Raw genomic sequence first — 25,215 nt, forward strand, 5'->3', positions numbered from 1 at the left:
ATTGCCCGTCCTCTCACCCTGCTAGTAAGGCAAGGGGAAGGAACTGTGTTCTTACTTGTGGTGGTCCCGTCAAAAGCAGCCGCCTGGGGTGAAAGCTCCTCGAGCCGGACGCCTCACCCTGAGCGCTGAAGTCCGCGTGGTGCTGTCGGGCTGTCGTCCACTGCCTGTAGTAGAGCGACTGCTCCTCGCTGCTCATGTCCTTGTGGAGCAGGGGCCTGAGAGAGCTCAGCCAAGACACGTCGGCGTGAGGCAGGAGGGAAGAGGAGGAAGGCAAATTCCCGCTTTTCTGCGAGCTCAGGAGGCAGTACGCAGCTTTCGACAGGATGACGATGCGCGGCAGCGCAGCACGCAGGGCTTTGCTGTCTTTGGCTGAGTGGCCAGGCCACCGAAACGTCTGGGAGACTGAAGACAGCGACGACAGTTTCGAAGTGGTGCTGCTTGCCATCTGGTTACCCAGGGAGTCGCATTCTTGTTTCAGGGTCTCTCCAGCTGTGAAAGCAGGGTAAGCCCCCTCATCGACCGAGCTGTGCGCCACAGTCTGGAAGTTGGGCGATGGTGCTTGCTTCTGGGACTTGTCTGCAGCACTCGAGGAGCTCACACCATTGTCAGCCAGGGAGCCTGGCAATACAAAGAGCAGACAGTGAACAGATACTGGCTGACATAAGGAAAATGCAAAAAAATCATGAACCCAATTGATCTAGAGCACAAGCTTAACCTACAAGTAAATCTGTGCATGAGTACAGCCAGGAGAGGCTTAGGCTGGTGTTTCACCAGTTAAAAAAAAATCCCTCTGTCCCTCTTGCTGGAGAGGCAACAGCCATTCTGTTAGTGTTCAGAGCCCGAACGCAAGTATCCCAATCCCAAATGACTGCTAATCTCAGTATGTTAACTATCATTTCTCATCTGGGATTTAGAATTTCATGGTACTACCCTCTGAAACTGAAGTATAACACAACACTGTACACATTGATCCGTTCAACCCTCCTGTGGAGAACAGAGCATTCATTTCACTGCAACCTTAAGGTGAAGTGGGCTGTGCTCCCTCCCTTCTCCATACCAGTCAGCTTTAAGTGTATGGTAAGACCTGGTGCCTGGCGAAGGCTTGATTCAGCTGCCTTAATACCTCAAATTCATAGGGAAACAGAGGGAAGGAGCTAGAAGTGCCAGGCAAATGCAAGGAAGGAAAGGCCTGTTGGGAGAGGATTCTCCACTGAGGCCTGAAGAAGTAGAATGAGACCCAGCCACCCTGCTGGTCTTGGCCAGGAGGCAAACATCTACTTCTACAAAGAGCTACCCCCGCAGTTACTCAGCATTTTGCTGTTCCTAACATTAATCCCGTTAATTTCTACTCTGATTTTTAAGATCTTTTCAGGATCCACCAGACAAAACTATCAGCAAACATGAAATACAAGTTTAAAAAAATAATAATGAAAGACCCATCCTCCCACTGCAACGCGACTCCCTTTTGGCTGTAGACAGGGAAATTGCTCACCGTGGCAAGAATCTGCACATAATATTTCACTGCTCAGCCTGCAGCAGGGTACAAGCCGTTCCCACTTGATGAAGCATCTCAATATTTACATTCAAATTCCAGTGACAGATAACCGAAGACTTACTCTTTAGAGCAGCAGCAGCAGCAAACTGACCTGAGGTTCCGGTGACAGCGCTGCTATTACTCTGCGGTCTGTCCAAGTCTATCAACAGCTCATCAGAGTCATTCTCGCTACCATTAGCCTTCTCGTGCTCCTTCTCACTCAGGTCAAGAGCTACAATGGGCCCTCGAATCGCCTCCTTTGAGACGTAGCAGCATGCCAGGCCTACTTCTTGCTCTAATGCAGTCCGAGTTAAGTAGCTCGAGTCAATTAGCCGAAGGTCGCAGTATTTCAATGACCTGCAAAAGCCAAGCCAAGAAAAAAGGATGGTTTGTTTTCTCCGACCCTGAACAACACTCCCCATCTTTAATTGCTTATTCAATATTCACGAATAGTTCTACTAGCCATTAAATATCACATAATTTTAAAACACACAGCACATAAGCTGCGCTCCTTGGTGCTTTGCGCAGATGTTCACTGACCCACAGAGTGCAGGAGCTTTACTTTTCACAAACCACACTTTCCAAAATTTTAAACTGTTCCCAAGGTCTTCTAAAACGCACTTCTTTGTGAAAAAAATGACCAGTTGGTATTAAACCACTTATCCTCCCCCACAAAAAAAAGTATCAAAACATACTAGAAAACAAACATATTGCAAGAGCAGTAACAGCACCTGGGGAAAGTTTCTCCCAGAGGATCCTTGCCAGTGAGAATAACGATGCAAGGCAGACCTTCCAAATCCTGATAGGTGCGAGGAATCCAGTCATCCTGCTCATTTCCCCTCCAAGCCTGTGAACAGAGAACATCCAAGTCACATCTAAATGAAACCTTCTAAGCAATCACCTGTTGTTTTGTTTGTTTTCAGTTCCTGACTTTTCTTTGTGTACAGGGCTGCTCTTGGTTCAGCAGAGCTTGGAGAACATGGCTGAGTTCATCAGGGTTCTTTGCTTTGGGTGAAACCTCTTCAAACACTGCTCTGTCTTGAGCAATGATATCAGCATTCAATCAAGACAAGTGCGAGCACCCTACAGCAACTGTGAGAAAGAAGCAAAGCTGAAAGACTCAGAGACCATAGCTTGGAAAGAAAGAAACCAGTCTGCCTCTCCAAACTCTGGAATTATAAAGGTGAAACGGGAAAATGCAGGTTCATACCCAGCCATTCTTGTCGATACATTGTGAGTACTGCCTGGTAAAACTGACAGCACAGCCTCTTCAGTCAGTGACCAGTCAAGGCAGAGATCATCAGCAGACATCATCAGAGATCAGCAGAGATCATCAGTCTCTTTACACATAAGCTATAGATTTCACATGTCCATCTTGAACAGAGACATCGAGGTCTCTCCAGACAAGGAAAATAAGCCATAATTGTTTCAGAATCAGCAGGTATTTGAGCTACAGTGTTCACTCTGCTGGAAGAAGTTTTTTCTTCTTTCTTTTTAATAATGGACAAACCAATTTGGAAGAAAATTCAAACCTAGCTGAGGCACAGAAATTGTTTTGCCAAGTCATACAGATGGCAAGCCCAACCACTCAAACTGCCCATTAAAATATTTATCCATGTGTTGACAGCTATCCATACAGATTCACTACGGATATATAAATTACAGAGCAACCAGACTCACGCAAACTGTGTGGAAAACATAACCTAAAGGAAGAACCCTGTCTTAAATTCCCTCTCGGTTCTTCTGTTCTCAACCTGTATGCTCAACCTGTTCTTTCCTTACCCTCCCTCCTCCCCACAAAGGCTGTGTTTTATGAGTCATTTTCGCAGGCAGATGAAGGGGATTGAAAAAGAGGTCTCAATAGCAGAGCAGTGACTCAGCATGCCATTTTACCTTCTGAAAATTTCCACTGAAATAACCTATGACTAATTTTTTCTTAGCTTAGGAAGAGCATGATTTGGAACAGTATTCCCCGTCTCTGTTATGGCTCTAATTATCTTTCTCCAGCCCTGATTGTTTTTCCCCTGCTGATTTCTGCATCTTCTGTGTAACATGTTCATAGAAAAAAATATTTCTCCAACTACCTAACAACCTCTGCTGGCTCAGTTAAACAGCCTCAGCCACAGAGAGAGATTTTCTGGCTCAGCAGGGTTAGCCTGGCTGCGTGTCAGCCTGCCTTTCCAATGCTGGAAGATTCTGAGAAAGTGCAAGGCTAGAAAATGAAATGGGAGAAGGCAGATTCAAAACTGATTTTTCTTTCTTCTAACTTAAAGAATAAAAAAGAAGCCTGAGTGCCTGGAGCTTTGACCTCTGCCCTTGTGAGATGCCCCCCGGGAGTGCTGCATTCAGCTCTGGGGTCCACAACATAAGGACATGGACCTGTTGGAGTGAGCCCAAAGGAGGGCCACGAGGATGATCAGAGGGCTGGAGCACCTCTCCTCTGAGGACAGGCTGACGGAGTTGGGGTTGATCAGCCTAAAGTAGAGAAGGCTCCAGGGAGGCCTTATAGTGGCCTTCCAGTACCTAACCGGGGCTACAGGAAAGCTGGGGAGGGACTGTGAGTGTAGTAATAGGACAAAGGGCTTTACACTAAAAGAGGGGAGATTTAGATTTGACATTAGGAGGAAATTCTTCACTCAGAGGGTGGTGAGGCACTGGCACAGGCTGCCCAGAGGTGGTCTAAGTTCCCTTCCAACCCAAGCCATTCTGTGATTCCCAATCCTGCAGCAGACAGGGTTTGAGAAACAGAAGGGGTGGCTACTTTAAAGGACATTTTACCCGGTTTTGGTTGTAGAGAAGCTCTTTAAGAAAGGCTCACAAAATTCCTTCATTTTCTGTGTGCTTTTAAACACACCGTACCTCAAAATGAAACTGAAAATGAATCTCTGTGTGAGACATAAAGCAGGGATCAGGGCAGATAACCTAAACTACATTCAGGCGGGTAAGAAAGGCAACCAAACTTTTTTTTTTTTTTTAAATGTAGCAAGGTTAATACAGGAAGTGGATGTGGCTAGTTGTACCAGCCTCTTATAAATCCATGCAATTAGCTAGGTGCATCTATGCTGTGCAGAAAAGGCTTTCAGCACGCAGTGGTTTGAGAAAATAAGTCTACAACAAACAGAATATTTTACCAGTTGCCAGAAGAGCAGAATATGGTAAGACAGAGCAGACAGTTAGATGCACTAGAGAGATTAACTGGTGGAAATAATTAGTTTGTCTAGGGAGATTCGAGCTCTTCTTTCAGAGGTTCAAAGAGGAAACCTATCTGACTCATGCTGTTATTCAATTTTAACAACCAAGATAACATCCGGTGCTTGACTTCAGGGACCAGAAACAATTCAATTTTTTTCTGAGTTCCTAAATCATTAATGCTCATCAAAAGGACTGTATACTTCCCTGGAAAAGATAAAGATCATGGACTCTTTTCCTATAAAATAATTAAGTTTAAAACATGTGGGAATGCACACGAAATACGTCCAGCAGTCAGATGACTACAACGATCATACAAAGAAATATGTAGTTTCTGCTAACCTTCAACCGTGTCACAAAGTGTTTCGCAACTGTAAGCTCTGAAGCAGGATTCCCAAGGAGGATCTCAAAGCGGTACTGCAGACCTAGCTTGTCTCTTACTTCTTGTAACCTCTCCTTGGCCAGCATGGCCAGCTGCACGGACGGCACCCTAATGACGAGCATGTGGCCGCAGCCGTTCTTATCCTTTCCTGGAGAAGTGATAAGGTCATCCATTATGCTGAGCGTTTCAGGCGTGCTGTGGTCTCTTAGTGAGGCCATGGTCGTGAGAGCCATCAGAGCCTGGGAATACTGCTGGATGAGAAGGTAGCAGCGAATCACCATGCTGTGCAGCCGAGGATACCTTTCGGGAGATAACAGTTCTGCGTTAGCGCATGCAAAAACACAGTAGTGTCTGAAAATTAACCACAAAACAGGACTGTTCAATAAAGAAGTACCCATTTTTTTCTGTAGTGCTTGAAGAATGAAGCCTTTAATTTTCACAGACCAAAATTTTGCTCAAAACCCAACTGTGCTTTAATTAAACATTCTCCAAATGTGGAAAATAAAGTGCAAAGTCCTGCTCTCAAGTAAAAGGAATGATAAACGTCTGTTATCTTTATTTGGGACAGAATTTCAACTAAAGATCTTTAACTTAATGGAGATATAGATCATCTCAGATCTGCTTCACCCCAAGAGCAGGAGCTAATAAATTTTGCTGTCTTCTATGAAGTCAGAGGACCATCACTGCTTCAGGTGGTTTCTGGAAGAAGTACCTCATGATTTCCCCTTTCCCACTCTCTTCCCCGGAAAGTTAGACTTATCAATAGGGATTGCTGGCTCTGAGACAAAACTTTCTAGTCTGATCCTAACCTCAATACTAGGGCAATATTTGCATATGTACTAAACCTCCTTCATCCTTATCCCACTCCACATCTTAAGAACAGAAAGAGAGCAATAATGGCCACTGTCTCTTCCATTGGCTTTGGTCAGTAAGACTATAAGAAACTTGAAGAACTGAACCATTGAAATTAATTGACCTTACTAATATTCATCACATTTATTAATTACATATTTGTAGATAATATGGATGTATTTAATGATTCGTGTTGATAAGTTGATATTGCATTTTACTTAGTAAATATAGATACATTTTCAATTATATTGACCTACATAAAATAGCAAAGAACAGTACAGAAGGCAGAACAATTCCGTTCTATTAAATATGGCAACATGAGAACTATAGCCTGAACGGTTACAACAGATCCATCCTGCTGATATGCATAACAGATTAACTCCACGTTGCTGGAAACTGTATCATTGCTTTTGTTTCTGTAATGTGAGCATTTAATTCTATCCTGGGGATGTGCTATGAAATGAGCTTGTTCAGGCAGCTACAGGGTACTTACAAGCCACTTTCAGCCTCTCAGCTGCACAAAACAAAAGCCCAGCCAGCTAATGAAAGAATAAAATTGAAGTTTTTGAAATGATATTGCTCTCCTGGGCCACCACTGACAAATTTGCTGGCAGTCTCAGCAGAGAGACACCAGAAGCAGTGAGGTATTTAATTTCTGGTACCTTCTTAGCTTAGTAAGGGCTGAGCCAAAAGGCAGGAGCAGCACAGACAAGCTTGGACTGCCACTGCATGGGCCTAATCTTTCCATAAACAAATGAAGCACATCCCCTGCTTCTTCAACAGTACAAAAGTTGTTATGAAAATAAAAATTGCACATACTTTACGGATCCCCAGATCAACATCAAATGTCATCATGTCTTCATCTGCCTCAGATGGGGCTCATAAATATATCTGTACCCTTAAGATCCCAATTAAACAGAATCCTATTTACCTTTCTAAAAGCGTGTTGACCATTTTTTCAAAGGTTTCATCACATCTCAGAAGAGGACTTGTGACTCCCCATTGGAGAGATTTGCTGTATTCATTCAAGCCAAAGTATAGCTTGTCTTCACCTGCAGTGTCATCCTGTTCCATACAGAGTTAGCAAAAATATAAGAAAAGCTGGAAACAATTTTATTTTCTTTTGTCATTTTAAAAAAAGTGAAAAGTGTTTTCTAAAGCAAAGTACCCTTTCTTTCATCTCTTCTCCCTCAACGATGTTACTGGTTTGTTTCAAAGAATATAATAACATTTGAATTGTTTATCACAACTTACTATTTGTCTACATTTAGGAAAAGACGTGTAGGTCCTTTCAAATTTTTCAATATATCTTCTACCTTTGATTGCAGTGGTTTTTCAGAATCCTGCTAATTCTTTTCTGACTCCCTATCTCTGGCTTCGTATCTACTGAGAACCTCATTTCTATTTAAAGCAGAACCTGAAAACAGAAGCATTATTCATTTCAAAAATTCTTCTTGATCGTCAGATTCTACACATCTCTAATGACGAACAGAAATTAATCATTTCTTTGCTGGAACGTAAATCTGCTGACAGCAATCAGAAAGGCAGAGTATTTACTGCCTGAAATCTCATGAGGTGCCTGCTGGAAGCACAGCATGGTCTCCAGTGCATTTACATCACCAGTGGTCATTAGGAATGTAATTAATCACATACAATCTCCTCCTTTTCTGTGAATTATCTGTTTAATCAGAAGACTGAAGTTGTTTATTTTTGACTTTTGGGAAAAAAATAATGTCTAGACCGTTTTACAGAACATCACCACAATGGCTTGTATTAACAATCAACCAAAAAGCAAACTTCGACTATTCATTCACTCCTTCATTTCCACTATTTTCTTTGACTGTTAACATGCTGGAAGTTTATGGAAATAATAAATTTTATTTTAACTTTACCTTTTTTCCAGCTAACATTTTAAAATACAGAAACCAATGGTCCACTCAACGCATTAAAGCCAAACTTGATATAACTTTTTTTCAAACAAAGAAAAGGAAAAAGGAGTATTTTTTAGCAAGGGTAGACAAAACATCCTCAGAATCAGCTGGCTGAAATGGTGAGTAAAGGTAATGGTACAGAATGTTGAAGTGACTTTTCTCACCTCTGGTCTGCACAGTGATGGCACTTACGACACCGTAACTTGTTAACTCAGCGCACCATTTTTATTAACATTTGAAAAGTTGTGAATAGACTTGACAGGCTATATGACATACCACTTACAGTCAAAAGTTAGACTGCTTTAAAATGCAGAGCCAGCTCCAGAGATTTCAGGCATGTCTACATAGCTTTGTCTGACCAGAGCATAAGAAGTCATTACTCATCGTATGTGACTGGATAGAGGAAAACATGAAATTCCTGGGCCTAAATGTCAATGCTACCTCTACTGTCACCATCCCAGTAGCTAAGCCTGACTGAACAAACTCCCACAGAGGAAGAGCTTCCTTTTAACACTTTGCTTCAATGCATGTAACTGCTAGATTCTGTTAGGTGTAGAGTCAATGTTAAGATTCACAATTAAAATTATAAATTAAACACTTACCACAGTATCAAATTGTATCCAATGTACCTCATTGCTAGAGCTGATCCTGGACTGCTGCGTTTGCAAGGCGTAAGGAAAAGAGCTGACCTGAAGAACAAGGAGGTTGAATGCTTCAAGGACCTCCCTGCAATTAATAACTCTATCAGCCAGACCATGACTAGGCTCACCATGTGACAGGGAACTTGAAATGGCACTGCAGAAATAAGAATGCAAAGAATTGCCTTACTGACATCCTGAGATTCAATGGGTTACTCTCTTCCTCCAGAAAAATTTCCAAATGACCATGGCACTGAGAATCACAGACCAAAAAGCTCTTTGAAAGGGTGAAAGATGTCAAAACAATTTGAGTGTTCTCTGTGGGCAGAGTAAGGCAACAGGGGAAAAAAACTAAATAAAAGACCAAAATCTGCTGAAAGTAAGAAGTTGAATTAGTGTGCCAATTTAAAAGATCATCAGACAGAGGAAACCAAAAATAAGCCAAAGCTGATGTCCTTCTTACTGAGGAACACTGTTGCATGAGTTGTGGGGTCAGGATAGAGTAACAGGTTCATAAAATCCACTGGATTCTCCAGGCAGATACATTTTTCTAAGAGACCGGGAACCTGCTGTCATGATTTCCAGCTCCTGGAATCACTTTGGCCTACAGGATAGTTTAGTATATTGATAGGATAGGGGATAATGGTTTTAAACTAAAAAAAAAGGTAGTGTTAGATTAACCATTAGGAAGAAATTCATTACTATGAGGGTGGTGAGGCACCGGCACAGGCTGCCCAGAGAAGTTGTGGGTGCCCCGTCCCTGGAGATGTTCAAGGCCAGGCTGGATGGGGCTTTGGGCAACCTGGTCTGGTGGGAGGTGTCCCTGCCCATGGCAGGGGTTTGGATCTGGGTGATCTTTAAGGTCCCTTCCAACCCAAACCATGTTATGATTCTATGATAAACAAGATTTACAAATTCAGTATAACAAAACAATGGGAGGATAAAATACAAAGAAGGTTGCTTTTATCTATTTTTAGCTATCCTTCAAGGAAAGTAGTTTATTATCTCTGCTATCCAAATGAGTTCCACAACCTAACGCACCATGCACCGTGTCTAAATCACATTAAAATTTTTCTCCTCAGTTTACTCACAAAACAAGACCAGAACTATTTATTTATTTACTTCTTTCTTTTTGTCAATAGTAAAGTTGTGATTCAGCATAAGGAAATGTTTCTGCACATGTGTATATGTTGTTCTGTGCAGATCTGACACTGACCAACTTCAACAGTTTCTTAAATCCTTTCCTTACAGGAGCTAGGGCATTTTTCAGAAGATGAAAAGTATTAAATGTATGTAAGCCTCCTCATAATAAAAGCAACATGGTCATCAAGGATAAAAGCAGGACTTAAAACATGGCTAGTTTGAGGACATGAGACAGCTTCAGGTTTGCATACAGAAAAAAAAAACAGGGAAATAGGAAAAAGACAAAGGAGCAAAGAAAGTTGCAAATTTCAACCCTTTTTCCTGTACTTCAGTACCATAGCTCTTACCCCTGTGAACAGTTCTTTTAGGGATACAAAAATCTGAAGCTAGTCTCATCCAACTTCAGCTGAATCATGTTTAGCTAACTAACTAGTTAATTATTTATCAGGCTCAAATAAAGAAGACAACTTCTGATTTTGAGGAACAAGATGCCTTAGGCCTAGAGGAACCTCTAAGTGGTAAGTCTTTTGGAATACCTAACAGAAAGATACTGGAAGCGGATTGTTTTCCTTCAGTATATCAAAGCACCTACCTTGTTAAATCTACGTGGGCATTGTCATGAACCAGAACAAACAGCGTATATGGATTCTGCTTCACTCGTTTCATGAAAACTTCAAATTTGGTTTGAATCTCATTGTCCAGCCGAACCACGTATTTCTCAGCTCTCTGATACGCTGTTCCATTGTCTTCTAGGCCCAAGTCCACAAGGACACCTACCAAAAAGGAGAATGCAAAACAATCTTTTCCTCTGAGTACATCCAATAATTAATTGTCATCTGTAGGTATTGTCTGCCAATATCACAACTTAGCCAAATCACTGATATGCCTCAGGAAGAAGATTATCAGAACGCATTTTCTCTCACAGTGGAGATTGACATCTGCTTCTTCGCTTCTGGATTTCCTACAAGAAGTGTCTGAATACCTTCCAAAAACTTTTCACATTACCAAAAAGGAAAAAAAAAATCCACAAAAACTACCAGAGCAGCGCTCAGTTGGCTGTGCTCCACGATACTAGGCCAAACTTCCCCTTATTAGATAATATATTAACCTTGCACAGTCAGAAGTAGTTAAATCTTAAATTTATGTAAAACTAACTCTAATATCATTTTTCATGCCTTGCCTCTGCCTCAATGTTAGCATCCAGATGTCAATAAAACACAAATACTCTCCAGCACTCTTTGTAATGACAAACTGCCATCATGTTCCTAAAACAGGCAAGATGTATATAGCTTTGAACGCCTTCTGAATTAAAGAAGTAGCAATAAACCACAGTGACATGTGGGTCAACTATCTATTTGCCAGGCTCTTAATCATTTTAAAGATTATGTAAAATGTAAAGTGGATACCACTCACTTAAAAAAAAGTAAAATAAGTGTGAAACACTGATAACAAGCATCAGACAACCCCTGGTTTAATGTGCAGCATTAAGACACATGATTAAGTAAATAAAATGTGTGAAGAAACAAGGAATGGAACAACAACAACAACAACAAAACAAAACAAAACAACAAAAGGGGTTGTTCTCAAAGGGGACATATTCTATCACCTGGACACTAAAACTTTCTTGTTCTTGATGTATTTGGTACCAGCAGTGGTAAGATGCAGAACCCAACAAAAGAACTCACTACCTGAACCAGTATGGCAATTACTGTCTGCTAATGTGAGTGTACTGCTCATTTACCTATGTAAATTTACCTGCACTTATGCTTGTGCTACTACATGAGAGCATATGCACAAAGTGTACCTAGAACAAATGGCACTAGCAATCATAGGGAATAAAAGATCTGAACAACTGCATTCGCTCATCCTTCCTCTCTCTTGTCAGCTGGATTATTTCTTCAAGTCACACATTCCTCAGATCTGTATGAATATGGCAATTTCTTTTGCCACTTCTGCTGTACAGCTTGGGCCTAGTTTACGAAGGGAAGATGTTTTGAATACATCAATGATACCAACTAATGGAGCCAATGCAGGAGATGCAAAACACATATAGGAGCACTTATATCAGAGATGATTTAATGGCAAGCACATACTTGGGTTTGATTTATCAGTCTCTTTTTCCTCCCCTTCCTTTTACCTGATTGTCGAATCCGTTGCAGGGTCTGCTGCACCAGGACTTCTGAACGGGGAACTATAACGATGAAGTCTACTTTGCTGAAGTGGCCCAGGTCCAGGCTCTGATTGCCACTGTCTGCTATAGCACAAACCTGGGACAAGAGCTTTCTGGCAACTGTAAGCTGTGGCTGGTAAATTTGGAAGGTATCAACATCCAAATCTAGAGTGTGCGTGTTTGAAAAAGAAAAACACAACAAGAAACATGTTTACTTTCCCACCCCCCAATATACATGACCCTCCAAATAGCCTACCCTCTATTATGAGAAAAAAAAAAAAAAATCACTCACCAGAATAAATCCTAACACTCTGGAAAGCTGGGTACAAATCACAAATGTCAACTTCCTCTTTTTGATCAAAATGTGATTATCTGTCAGACGACCTCAGGTACAGTACTGCCCATTTTTAAGTGCTTTAAGTTTTTCTGAGTATTTTTAAGGGTGCGGCCCAAGGAATGTCAATGCCAACACAGTGAAATGCAATCCGTTAAACAAACCGACACATACATAATATGCATATATTGGAGCTATCTACATCTCCCTAATCTTCTGCTGAAGTTTGCTGTTCTCCTTCAGGAGCTTCCCTCTCCCACTCCTGCCAGGAGAATCAGCTGAGGCTATGGTGCTCAGGGCACCACGGGAGGAGACCTACCACACCTATTAACCTGAGGAAACTGAGCCTGCCTTGATAATCCTGCCAAGAAGATTCTAGCAGGGTGGCAGGAAAGCTGGGAGCTCATTTGTACATCAGTTCTACTCCGATTTCTTGAGCCCCACTCTAAGCACTGAGATAGCCATGTGTCTATCTGTCTTATCCTTACATATACTGCAAAGGGAAGATAAGCAATACACTTATGAAATAAATCTCAATGATTTTGGGGGGTACAGCATTTCTTTGTTTGAAGATTTCTTGATTTTTAACAAAATTTTAGGCTCAGATCTAACTGAGCTTAGTAAGTGTCAATATACTAGTTGCAGAGAACTGGGGGACTCGACTTTTTATAGGCATGTAGAAGAACATTCCTGTTTCCTGCAAGAAAAAGCATATTCCTATTTTCAGTATTTCCAGTAGGCAATTTCTATGCCTGACAATCCATGTTTAACCAGCCCCTGAACGTTTTCAGCTTGCAGGTTACCAACAGTAAAATAGGATTTACTATAATTCCATTACAGTTTTTCTTTCTACCAGTTTTTCTACTGGGTTAAATCCTGATGAACAGTGTTTATCATTAAAAAATAAAATAAAAATCCAGATCTAATACAAATTTAATACACAAGAGCTACAGTTGTTTTTTTCAAGTAACAAACCACTCTTAAAAATGTTATAATTTACATGAAAATTTGAGGTTATTTGGGGATGGTTGGACCAGATGATCCTGGAGGTCTTTTCCAACCTTAATGGTTCTACATTAGTTTTATAAAGACATACATGTGTGTGCTTATCTCCTGTTCAGACCTGCTTCATTGTTCATTCCTGTGGATCTACTCTGGGAGAAAGGTCCCACTCACTGCCCAGGAGACTTACCTCCCTTTTTTTTAAAAAAAAAAAAAAAAAATCAGGCAGCTTCCCTGTAGCTTAAGTCACCGTATAGCCATATTTTAAAGACTCAAAAAGACTAGCTCAAAATAATTGTTTTGAAAAAAAAAAAAAAACATGAAGGATTAAAAAAGCACCACTGCACATCATTACATGGTAAGAATAAAAATAAAATAACAATAATAATAATAAAAATATCAAAAGATTGTTATAATTTCAAATTAATCCTGTGTGGAAGCTCAAGGCTTGTTCTTCTGGCAACCACCCTACTTGGATCTTCTGATCCATTTGGTGACTATAAACCACCTTGTTTTCATTCAGATTTAACCCTGAGATGATTAATTTGAGCTAACTAATGTGAGTCAGAAGCATACCTTTCTTTCACAGGGAAAACAAAGCTTTATTGGAGGTTGAATTTGCTTTAATACTAGACCTAAAAGAATCTCAGTGTTCACAGCAGCTCAATGTATCTTCTTTTACCATTACTGTCATATGAAAAGGAAAGTGTGGTTAAAACTCTAAATAATGAAAGAATTCCAAAATGGGAAAAATGATAATTAGCATTTTTAGGTAGACACTCCTAGCTCATCCATGCACCTAAGTATCTCATCACATTATGCTGAGTAATACATATATCAAGTAAGAAAATTATAGATTACTCTTGCCTAGCACACTCACTCCAATATCTTAAAAACCCTCTCCTCAAAAACTGGGAAAAAGTAAGCCCCAGGGCATAGCTGCATAGTACATATTATTACCATTCTACATGTGGAAAGAGAGGAATATCGAAAGTTAAGACACAGGAGGACACCCGGGGAGATCAGAAGGAGAACACAGTTCTCCTCTGCTGTGAACATAAGGTTACATACCTTTTCTAGTTGTACAAGGGTAAGATGAGCCCACACTGACATCTCTACTCTGCTTTGTGCAGAACAGAAGGTCACGTAATTTAACTTTGAAATTATAAAAGTTAGGGGGAAAAACATTGCTGAAGTTGCTACTGAGGTTTTCTGTCCAGGAGACTGATGGATTTCTACATCCAGATGGCAATATTAATATTTGAAGGTTGGCACACTGACTACAGCCTTCAGACTCTTCTGAGGCACATGTATTTTGACATTTAACAAACTACACACTTATTTCACATCTTCCACGTAAAATAACATTACCTGGTTCTTGTGTAGAAACCATGGCAATTGCCTCCTGTGATGATACGCATTCGCTAACATCTCCATTAAAAGGAATAATGACACTTTCCCCTCGCTGCTGTAGCATTTTCTCTAACAGCTTGTCCAAATCATCACCTAGTTAAGAATTAACAACACCAAATTATCTGGAAGCACTTTAAGATAACTGATGTATAACACGACATACAGATGTTCTCACATGGCTGATGGCAAATCTGTGAAGGGGCAGCAGACTGGAAATAAAGAGAAGAGAGGGCCGGGAAATTTGCCAGTTGAATAAACTCAAAAAAAAAAAAATGGAAGGAAAAGAAAAGAAAGAAAGAAAAAGGAAGATAGAAAGACAGGAAAAAAAAAAAAAAAGATGAATAATTTTAGTTCTGTGCCTTTACATCTGATGATGTCAGATGTTACAAAAAGAAACACGCTACAAAGCAGCTTCTAACACCTGTGCTAAAAGTGCAAACAAAGAATGATGTCCTCCTGTCAAATTCAGCAGTCCAAACAGTGCTAAAAATGTTAAAAATAAATAATTCCCACTGCACAGGTGAAGGATGAGTACTCCTTTACACTCACTTCATGAAGGGAAAGAAAAGATGCTTCACAGTGAAAAAGGGAAAACTGTATTCATGTGTGCTTTAACTGCAGAACTGAAGAAAGCACCGACCCTAAAAAAAAAGACACAATCACTTTCTTTGCTGGAACTTCTGTTTCTTAGGTTTACTTACCTAAAGATGTGTTTTTGAAATGTGATGCCAGGAAACTAACTTTCCCTGTGATGAGCTCATAACTGATCTCTTTCAAAAATTCACTGGTGGTAAGCATGCTTTCTGCAAGTGCTCTAGATTGATATTGACCTGGAGAAGAGGGGAAGAAAAGCAATATCAATCTTTAATACAGTGCACTGTGAACACAACGTTTTCATCCTAGAGGTAAGGGGCACGCTGATGTTCTGTTATGGATCTCCACTGCCTTTACCCAACACACTGGGAGAGAATCTCAAACCTATTTTGCTAGAGACAGGAGGAACAGTTATATCTGTCTAGCACATCGTTTGCCAGCCACTGTCCATAGGTTTGCACACTTGAGTGACAAATGATATGCAAAATAAATGTCTGTACCTTAGATGGAGTGGAGGATTTTGGTTAAATATGAAAAAGTAATTATCCCAAGTATGGAAAAAGAAAGAATATTACCAATTTATCTGAGGAATCTGAAAATCAACACGGTAAAAAGGATAAAAAGCATATTCTATTTTACAGTGATCTGCAGAAGACTGTGGTCAATCCAGTACCCATCATGTAAGATGGCACAGCTGCTACATGAAACAGAGGACAGACAGACACATTTGCTACTGGGTAACTCCAAGATATTTTCTAAGATTTCCACTGAAGTTTCAGACCTCTCAAGAAGCCATAATGACTACTATACAGTTGGTTTTTTAGGTCCTCATGGACATCAGTACTCCAAGTCTTGATGGAGGAATAGTACTGTGATATTGCAGTGTAAAAATATGAAGGAGAATAAAAAGAACAAAAGGGATGCAAAAGGTGGAAATTTAAAAGCTGAAGCAATGTCTTGAGAAAATGCATTCTGCAAATTTCCGTTAACACTCACAGTGTACTGCAAATGTACTTACCTAGGACTACTACGCAGAATTCATTTCCTCTTATCTTTGATGCGCAAATTGCAACTACATAATCCGGGAGCTTTTGCTGATGTTTCATTTCATTGAGAGACCTCAAGGTCTCTGAGATGCCCTCTGCCAGCGAGTTCTGGGTAACAACCACGTGCACCAGGTCCCGGGACACACTTGCAATTAACCTAGCAAGCCAAGGGAGTTGACCTGGCGACACAGAGATGCACTGCGCACTCATCTGCAAGGATCGCTCTCTCAGAGTGAACTCCTGCATAGCTTTCAACATGATCTGCTCAAATTCTTCCCTCAGGGGTATCTGGTCAGGACCTACATTAAAAACAAACAAATAGGAGAACAGTATCTCATATCAAAATGTTATTGAAACAGGATTAATCTCTTGTCTGTCTTGATGTGACAAGCTCCTTCACTGTATTTTTTACATTTAAAAACCCAGTCCCTGCTCAGTGGATATCTACCCACACGGCATATTCTTCCTTTTTCATGTTAGAAGCCCCCACTCCCCCACCCCCATACCATACTTTCACCATCCTATTTTCTTTCTGACAATAAGGTATTCCTTTTTATTCCTAGCTTTTCTACCCTCAAAAACTGGTGGGACAAACAAGAAGGTGAGGAAATACGTGGCTTTTGCCTGGAACAGAAGGATTAATCACATAGCCTCCATATGCCTTTACAGCAGAAAACACAAATGCTCACCCTTGCAGTCTAATCACAGCCACGCAATATGAACAAAGCCTGTCAGCTGGTCTTCATTTTGCTTTTTCTCATCATGCATACACGTAAACTAAGCAATACAAGCAAACTAAGCAAATACAAGCAAACAGGTTTAACCTCTTCTCTTAGGGTTTAATTTAGCAAATTTTCAAACTTCTAATTTTAAGAAGCATCCATACACACAACTTTAAATCTACCTTCCTCAGAGTTTGTAAACTGTGTTATGAACTTCAACTGGAAAATCGAAATAGGAGCTACACTATCTTAGCATCAGTCCCCCAGCTCAGCTTTAAATAAGATTTTGCTTGATAAGATTTATCTCATGGTCAAAGATGCTCAGGAACATATGAAGAATATTCATGAATGCAGAGCAAAAAGCAACCATAGCTTAAATTGCCAAGATCCCATGTCAGTGCCAAAGCAGAGAGCTTCACACTTCAGCAGTTTGCTTTTCTATGACAAAAAGGGGGAGTTAAATACCAGTGATATGTGAAATGCTGTGTTTTTTTTTGTTGTTGTTTGCATGTTTTCTTTCAGGGCCAAAGAAAAGAAACAAAGTGAGCAGTGAAAAAAGGAAGCAGAAAAATTGTGTGAGAAGCAGGGCAGGGAATGGGTAAATAAACCAAGTATGTAATATGCAAAATTGCTGCCTGTTGTCATTTTGCCTTTTTGAAAAGTAAATATGGAGGGTGCCTTCACCCAATTTCCATAGGATGGCAGGACAGCTATAGATTTCTAAATGCAAGGCTGCTTACACTTTTGCTGTGAAGTTCTGATTAAGCTCATTTAATGCATGGACATTACGGCCTATAAAGCATTGCTGAGAGTTTTGGGTATAGCTCTAAATTTCTAATTATCTTTTTTTTTTTTTTTTAGAAATACATTTTCCTTTCTAAGGTGATGATTTATAAGAGAAAAACTTTTCAAAATAAAGTTAGTTATCAGAAAGGCACTGATAAGGAAATATTCTGAAATTAGCACTGTGTTTAATACCACAGTTGACTAGTGGCAATCTTTCCCCACAATGATTATCCAGAAAAACAAAGGAAGTGAGATCATTTGAGAAGAAAGACAAAATGATAGGTGTTTGATTATAAATAGTTTCATAAATACGTAACAGGTATCTGTCAAAGTTAGAATAGAGGATCTGATAGCTTCTCTACAGAAATGAGTACACAAAGGGATCGTTGTCACTTCAGAAAATGAACTGCCAGAGGAATAATACCATACAAAATCACATCTGAGGAAGACCTTATTAAGAGAGTTATGCTTCCAGAAGCACCTACAGTTTAAGACATGTTCAAATGCCATCCATTTCTGGGCAGACACACTCCACTGTGTGCCCCAACCATCTGGGACTGGGGGAATTGCTAGAACAACCTCCTGACCTCCTGAGGTATGGGTGTCTACATATCCCTTCCACAGAAGACATAGACTGAGTTTGCATGCACATTCAGATATGGAAGCTACAAAGACCTCTGGGTGTCACAGCATAAGCATAGTCAAAGTGATTCGGCAACAAGAATTCAAAGAAATCAAAGTGATTCCCACAACAAGAGAGAATAAAGAATGATTTTATAATTCTAGACCAGTAGTTAACAGAGCATCCAGAAATCTCCTCCATCTGAAAAAACAAAACACAGACCTTAGTGCTGCTGGAAACAATACTGCAGTAATAAAAAGCAGAAGACTACAAGTGACAGAACCCATATAACCCATGTGGCAAATATGGGAACTTGAGGTACAAAAATAAAGCTTGAGAATACTTCGCTATGAATGCTGTCAAAGTTAACAAATGTGAAATCCGAGTAAGCAAAGGCAGTAGACTGTAAAAAGCACTGAAATCAAACACTCCTCATGATAGTTTTTTAGTTATTCCTGTATCAGTTGGCGGAATTTATTGCGACACTATGGCCCACAGTCACAGCTTAAACTGTGAATAGTCTTCATAGTTGGTTTTAAATGGAAGTATCATGGACCTACTTATTTTGTTTGCTTTGATTTGTAACACCACTGTGAGATTGCTCAGCTGGTTTCAGAAAACATAACAGGATTATCCCACAATTAACAGTGTTGTCTGGTCTCACAGGGAAACTGAAAGGAATTCTCCTATATTGTATATAGATACACATATATATTACCAAATAGGAGCACTTCTATAAATAATGCCTGTATGAGCTGCAATCATGTACAGTCTTACACAAAAATGTTTTGCACAAGTAGTGAGATCTGAAAAAATTAGGCAAGGCTCAGGCTGTGTCATTCTTCTGTCTGTTTTTTTTTGATCTTTGCCCTTATCTTATTCTTTTGTAATATACTCTGGAAGAAATAATAGCTTTTAACCCTACTTACTCAAGAAAAAGGCTCACATGAATAAACTGATGATTTATGTGTGTAATTTGTCTTTTCTCCTCGTCAAAAACTTGGGAACATGACTGCCCTCCATCTTTAATCTCCTTTGATTATACAATATGGGATAAAGGCTACAGCTGTCAGGATTCACACAGTTTTAAGTTTGGAGCAAGATGAAAACCTGTGCCATGTTTTGATCCCCATGTTCTTCAAAACTTATTTACTTTGCCCCCTCATTTCATCTCGCACTCCACATATGTCCAAGAGAAAAACTGCCCAGCTTTCAACAGCTAGTACCCAAAGCCAAATTCAACACCTGCTAATATGGCAACTTCTTTATGCTGAAGGCACAGTGCTTCCTAGACATAGCTCAGCTAAGCTCCAGAAGCTTTGAACAAGGCCTGCTCTAGCTTGCAGCGAAGACAAGACTGAACGTCCCCTTAAGGCTGGATTTGCTTATGGAATGTGGTTCACTGACTCCATGAGATTCAATAAATCATCTATTTTTAATTGGAAATGCTGTACCAGCTTGCTGCGTGATTCCCTGAAGGAAATTTGCAAGCTGCCTCTATCAATCCAGAACTGTGTGAGGCAGCTCGTTTTAAAATGCAGCCTCTACAAACTTTCCACCGAGGATGAAAAACTCAAATAACAAATTTAAGCCCTCTGAGAGAACAGCAAGAGAAAAACATTCACCCAATAAAGAAAAAGAAACACTTTGTCTGTTCCAACCTGGCATACAATGGACTATTAAGGGCATTTCCCAGCAGAGAATGATAAATAAAGCAAACAGGTCACGGAGGGCATTACAACACAGAAGATAGCCTCCTTCCTGTCTATAACAGTTCTGCATCAGCAGAGACCAGCAAAGCAGAAGAACACAGGGGTTAAACCTAGACAGAGTGCATTTACTCCCCAGATTATAGTGTTATCACCAGCTGTACTTCTTTTGAAATGTCTGCACATTTCATACCATTATGTATTACAGCTTCCCAAACAGAAATCCAATTGAGGAAAAACAGCGTGATCTTCACAAAAGTTACTTCACACACCTCTATAATAAACTGTATCTTTCGAAATACAGAAGTTAAGAAAGAGACTGCTGTGAGAAGCTTCCTAAAGCTATATTCTTTGCAATAGAATGCTATATCCTGCAATATTCTTTGACTTCTAAAACCTTACTGTTAACATTGCTGTATTTTACTCCAAGGTAGGGAAAAACAGACCTGTAATAAGAGAAAGAAAATGTGCTTTGCTCTCAAACTTGCAAAGGGTCTGTTTCAAATACATTTGCAAGAACGAGATATTCATTGAATAACTTGCCTAAGTCTGAAAAACAAATGTGGTTTTCATGTAAACGGTGCTGTCACCAAAACAATGACGGCCATCACACATCTGCTGGCATTTGTCACGAAACTGAATAAAACAGACCGAGCGTCCTTAGAAAGAGCTGTGATAACTGATGGTTTGATACCCTAAGCAAATGAGTTATCTGCATTGCAAATGAGGATCCATTTTCACAGAGGTGACCTGGTCAATCCCCATATGGAGAGCAGAAGCAGTATCAGTCCTTAAATTCGCTTCTTCAGTCAGATGTTCAAAGGAGCAAAGTCACACACACTAGATGGAGCCACCTACCTCTTCCAGGCACAAAAAATAGCCAGAAAATTGGCTCTGAAACAGAAATAGAAAGGGTGGGGAGAAAAAGGATAGTAAGGAATAAAAACTGAAGTGCTTAGGACAAGCTGCTTACCTAGTTGGACAAGATACTGAATAGTTAAAAGTATCATGTTCTCCACGCTTAGCAGCTGACTGCTGGTCAAACCCAGGAGATCCAGATCCTTGTTTTCCAGCTGTGGAATCTTGTAGCAATTCACCAGTAAGGGACTCACAACAATATCACCGACATTTCCATAGAAATAAGGTAAAGTGCCATAACCTTTCATAAAACAAACAAACAAACAAAACCCACAGAAATTGACAAGATAATCCATTACATGAAGTCTTGTACAACATAAACGTTTCCAAACTTCTCCTGAGTGTTAACTTGAAAAACATACTGCATCACTGGCCACTCCTGACATTATAATTTCTTATAAAATAAATTGAATAGGCCACTGCTCCGTTGCTGTTTTTTAAAACAAGTGATCACAAAGATGTGCAAAAGCTATGGATAACCACATACCATCAGGATAACAATTATTTTTACCCAAATACATATGAGAATATCTGTCTGGGTCTTAACCTGACCTTTAAGTACACATTCTCCATAATAGAGTGTACAAAACCCAAAAATCAATGGAAGGAAAAGAACATTGATCTTAACATTATGAAAACAGCATCAGTAACATTAAAATTGATTCAGCTACTGCAGTATTGCCATGATTAATTGCATTTTTTTCCATGTTTATGTTCTGTTTCCATACACAGCTTAAATAAACATCAACAACTAAACACGCTGTTCTGTAGGGCAAAGCATATGAAAACAGGCTAACTCTTCTTTTCCTTGAGAATGTTTTCCTTTAAAAAAAAAAAAAAAAAAAAAAAAAAAAACCACTAAAATTCACACAGATTTTGCCAAACCCATCCATTTGGGTACATCTGGTTCTGCACTATTAATAGGACCCTGCTTCTCAGGGACACTAACATTTAGCCTAGCTGAGGACTTCATTGGCAACTCTCCAAGAGCCTAAGGGCTGCATTCAATTTGCACTTCAGCTGATAACTGCAGACACCCTCATCTTTAATAATGAAGCATTTCTCTGAAAACATTAAAGCACCATGTTAGAACTTCAGAATACGCTTCCACAAAACAAGACTAAGCAAAACAAACCAAAAGAAGCGTAACCCTAGCCTTGAGGGTTTTACTACCCTTTGAGGGTAGATGGCCCTCTTAGTTCTTTTGAAATTGCTTGTATTAGGATTATCTCTGTAAGTGAGGACTCTGAGAACTTCTCTATGTCTTCATGAATGATGAATTATTCCATGGACTGTATTGACAGGCATTTTCTGTTAATGCTAAAGCTACTTTATAGAAGCAGCTGTGTCATGCTGGACTGAAAAGAGATTTAAGGAGTTAAAAAAACCACTCCTCAAAATTTTGGCAGTGCTAGCCAAACCATTTATATATATATATATATTATGTCCTTATTGCTCAGCTTGAAAAGGGTATTCATATTACAAATCATACTTTTGAAGTAAAAGCAATGTCTTTCTAAGGGTTAACAATGTGCTTCATGGAGCTAAAGAATTTTAAAAGCCTGATCTGTTATCTCAGTCACTTACAATAATTATGGACTATAAAAAACAAAAAGTTAGTACGATTCACTTCTGATTAGCCAGGACGTATCAGTTTTCTGGTTCTCATGCAGAATCCCTGGGCTTCAAGATCTGGATTTTACATGCTACAGGAAATATTTTCTTGTTTTGTCAGTTGTTTACACTGGAAAGCTATTTTAATTACATGGAAATATTTCTATTCTTGGATTTTACAAAAATGTTATTTGTACAAAATTTCAGTTTGGCCAGAGGTTTTGCATAAATCTGACCTCGTCATGACCCGTTTGCAAATCAGGTCCTCTCAGAAATCTCCAAACTTTCAATTTTAAGTGTTGAGCAACCAAGCAAACTATCCATGACAAACCAATTACATACTGTATTGAATGTCAGAACCAACAAAAAGAAACAAAAAAAAAAAAAAAAAAAAAAAAGCCTTTCTCTTAGGGGAGCATGCATGTGTTCAAAATGCAGGATTTGGCTCCCCAGTGTAAGACTTACCTATCAGAATCACTGGTCTGACTCCCGAGTTATTCAGCAGGTTTTCAGGAACTATTACAGTCTCCCCTGCCGGGATGGGTTGAGGCTGTAAAATTCCAGTTAACATGGATTGAGGAACTGGGACTGACAAAAGAGGCTCTATAAAATAAAGAAAAGAGAAGCTTCCATTACTAAAAGGCTCATACTGTGATTTGGCCGTATGAACAAATAAAAAATAAATAAATAAATAACTCCAGATCACAAACTGTAATAAAATTCAAGAGGCCTCTGCATTTCCTGCTATAGTTTTAAGTAATTTAAATTAAGAGCCTATACCCTCCTGTAGACCCACCCCTAAAATAAAACTGTTTCTGGCCACTGTGTTGTTGGTGGGAATGAGGGAGGAAAACACAAGGCTGAATATGCATCTTCAAACAAAGCCAAGTACTAACCCAAGAGGCCACCTCTAAGACAGCGGCTACCTCTCAATGATACCTGTCGATAAAAGGGAAGCGACTGCTCTGACTTCTGACCTAGAACATATGTAGCTAGGAAAGAAAATACAAGCCAAAATCTCAACGATGTCCTTAAAGAGTTGTTAGAAAGATAAAATAAATAAATAAATAAATAAATAAAAGCCTTTAGGCATGAAAGTGCAAAAGCAGCTTTCACAAGTAAAAAGAAACAAAATGCAAAAATGTGTCATCTGTTATCAGGTTTCAGTGTGAGACCTCCTTCAGAAGTTTCTCAGGCTTCATTTGGTTGTCTGTAACAGATTTTTCAAACAATGCTATCTGCAGAAGACATCACAGGCTGCATGAATAAATGTATGCATGCATACATTTTAGCTGTGGAAGTAGCTGTGATTGATTTGAGTTGCTCAATTAGGCAGGCCTACACTACCATGTAACCCTTCTTCCCGTGATAAGTATCTCTGAAAGTCAGTTCCAAAACATCCCAAAAGCAAGTCCTCCAAAGCAGAGTTAAGAACATACTGTGCATGATGACAAACATGTTTTTTTTTCTTCCTTGGGTGTTTATTCTCCTATTATATAGAGGGATCACTAAGCAATTGTACGTTCCCCTTTACCAGCTATTCTGAATCTCACAACCGCAAAGTCCATCAATAGTGAACAGTTTTATTAGTAGTTATGCATAAAGTGGTACCTGCATGCACGTTGATGACTGTTCACACATATTTATATTTAATCCTATTTCACATCGTGCTATTACACATCCCTTCTAGATGTGTCTATCCCTTTTCCACACACGTGAGCTATTTGGTCTCACAAACTTTATCCTTCTAAGCAAAGATGACCTAGGGAACATCAGTGTCCTTGGTTAGGCCAGAATTACATAAAGGCATCTTTCCTACACCAGAACTGAGTGTGCTGTTTCTGTAGCATGCCACACCAGATAGAGACGCTATATTCAAGTAGAAGGCTAATGGAAATCCTTTAAATGTTCAAGTAGAAGGTTAATGGAAACCCATTAAATATGTTCATATATACATACACCTGCACAATTTCAGAAGAACTGAGCTATCTTTGGGGAACTTAGGTTTAGATCTTTACAATTTCCAGCCTCCTTTTTCTCCCTCCCCCAGGAGTTTCACCTTCCCATTGTACCACCTTAGATTACAGAAACAAGAACTGTGTGCTTTTCTGGGTCATGTGAAAAACTCTTCATGGTGCCCTTAACTACTTCAGCAAGCTCTGTTATGTTTTCTATGCAACCCTTAAGAGAAGGAGCACAGGGATACTGATCTGGCTGAGAACAGGTTTTTTATTATTATTATTTTTACAAATATCTGTATCATTCAAGTTTTACCTGTTCTAGTTGAGGGCCGAATTGCAGGAACAGGTACCACTAAGCCAGGAGGAGGGACTGGGGAGCCAGGAGACCATCCCCGATGACGTTTCTTTGGTGGTCCAGAACTAGACATTGATGCTGTGAAAAAAAGCAAAAATAATTCTAAGTGCTGTTGTTCCAGACTCCAGCCCACATTTCCATTTCACAGAGGTGCTGAGCTGCTTTCACACTACAGAGTTCCAGAGGTTTACACCCAGCCTTACACGAATGCAGACTATGATGTGAGAAATGCTTCTACCTGTGTCAAAAGCTACACTGTTGTCATTAGCTGTCGTGCCAGAAACCAGAAAGATCTGTAAA

At 39.8% G+C, this 25,215-nt stretch overlaps 1 protein-coding gene across 12 annotated transcripts in view; it reads right to left on the reverse strand.

Annotated features, from left to right (window-relative positions):
- GREB1L (GREB1 like retinoic acid receptor coactivator) overlaps positions 1-25,215 on the reverse strand; it is a 131,171-nt gene that overhangs the window by 13,770 nt on the left and 92,186 nt on the right. For all 12 annotated transcript variants that reach the window (XM_035316641.1, XM_035316639.1, XM_035316640.1 and 9 more), the window contains 14 exons: positions 24,874-24,993; positions 23,065-23,202; positions 21,041-21,226; positions 16,201-16,527; positions 15,290-15,418; positions 14,547-14,681; positions 11,807-12,004; positions 10,262-10,442; positions 8,491-8,683; positions 6,889-7,022; positions 5,066-5,405; positions 2,266-2,381; positions 1,647-1,891; positions 56-618 (listed from right to left, as the gene is read on the reverse strand). In XM_035316641.1, the coding sequence (XP_035172532.1) occupies positions 56-618; positions 1,647-1,891; positions 2,266-2,381; positions 5,066-5,405; positions 6,889-7,022; positions 8,491-8,683; positions 10,262-10,442; positions 11,807-12,004; positions 14,547-14,681; positions 15,290-15,418; positions 16,201-16,527; positions 21,041-21,226; positions 23,065-23,202; positions 24,874-24,993 (3,005 nt within the window). The remainder of the gene's footprint in view (positions 1-55; positions 619-1,646; positions 1,892-2,265; positions 2,382-5,065; positions 5,406-6,888; positions 7,023-8,490; positions 8,684-10,261; positions 10,443-11,806; positions 12,005-14,546; positions 14,682-15,289; positions 15,419-16,200; positions 16,528-21,040; positions 21,227-23,064; positions 23,203-24,873; positions 24,994-25,215) is intronic.

This window comes from Oxyura jamaicensis, chromosome 2 (genome assembly GCF_011077185.1).
Source record: "Oxyura jamaicensis isolate SHBP4307 breed ruddy duck chromosome 2, BPBGC_Ojam_1.0, whole genome shotgun sequence".
NCBI lineage: Eukaryota > Metazoa > Chordata > Aves > Anseriformes > Anatidae > Oxyura > Oxyura jamaicensis.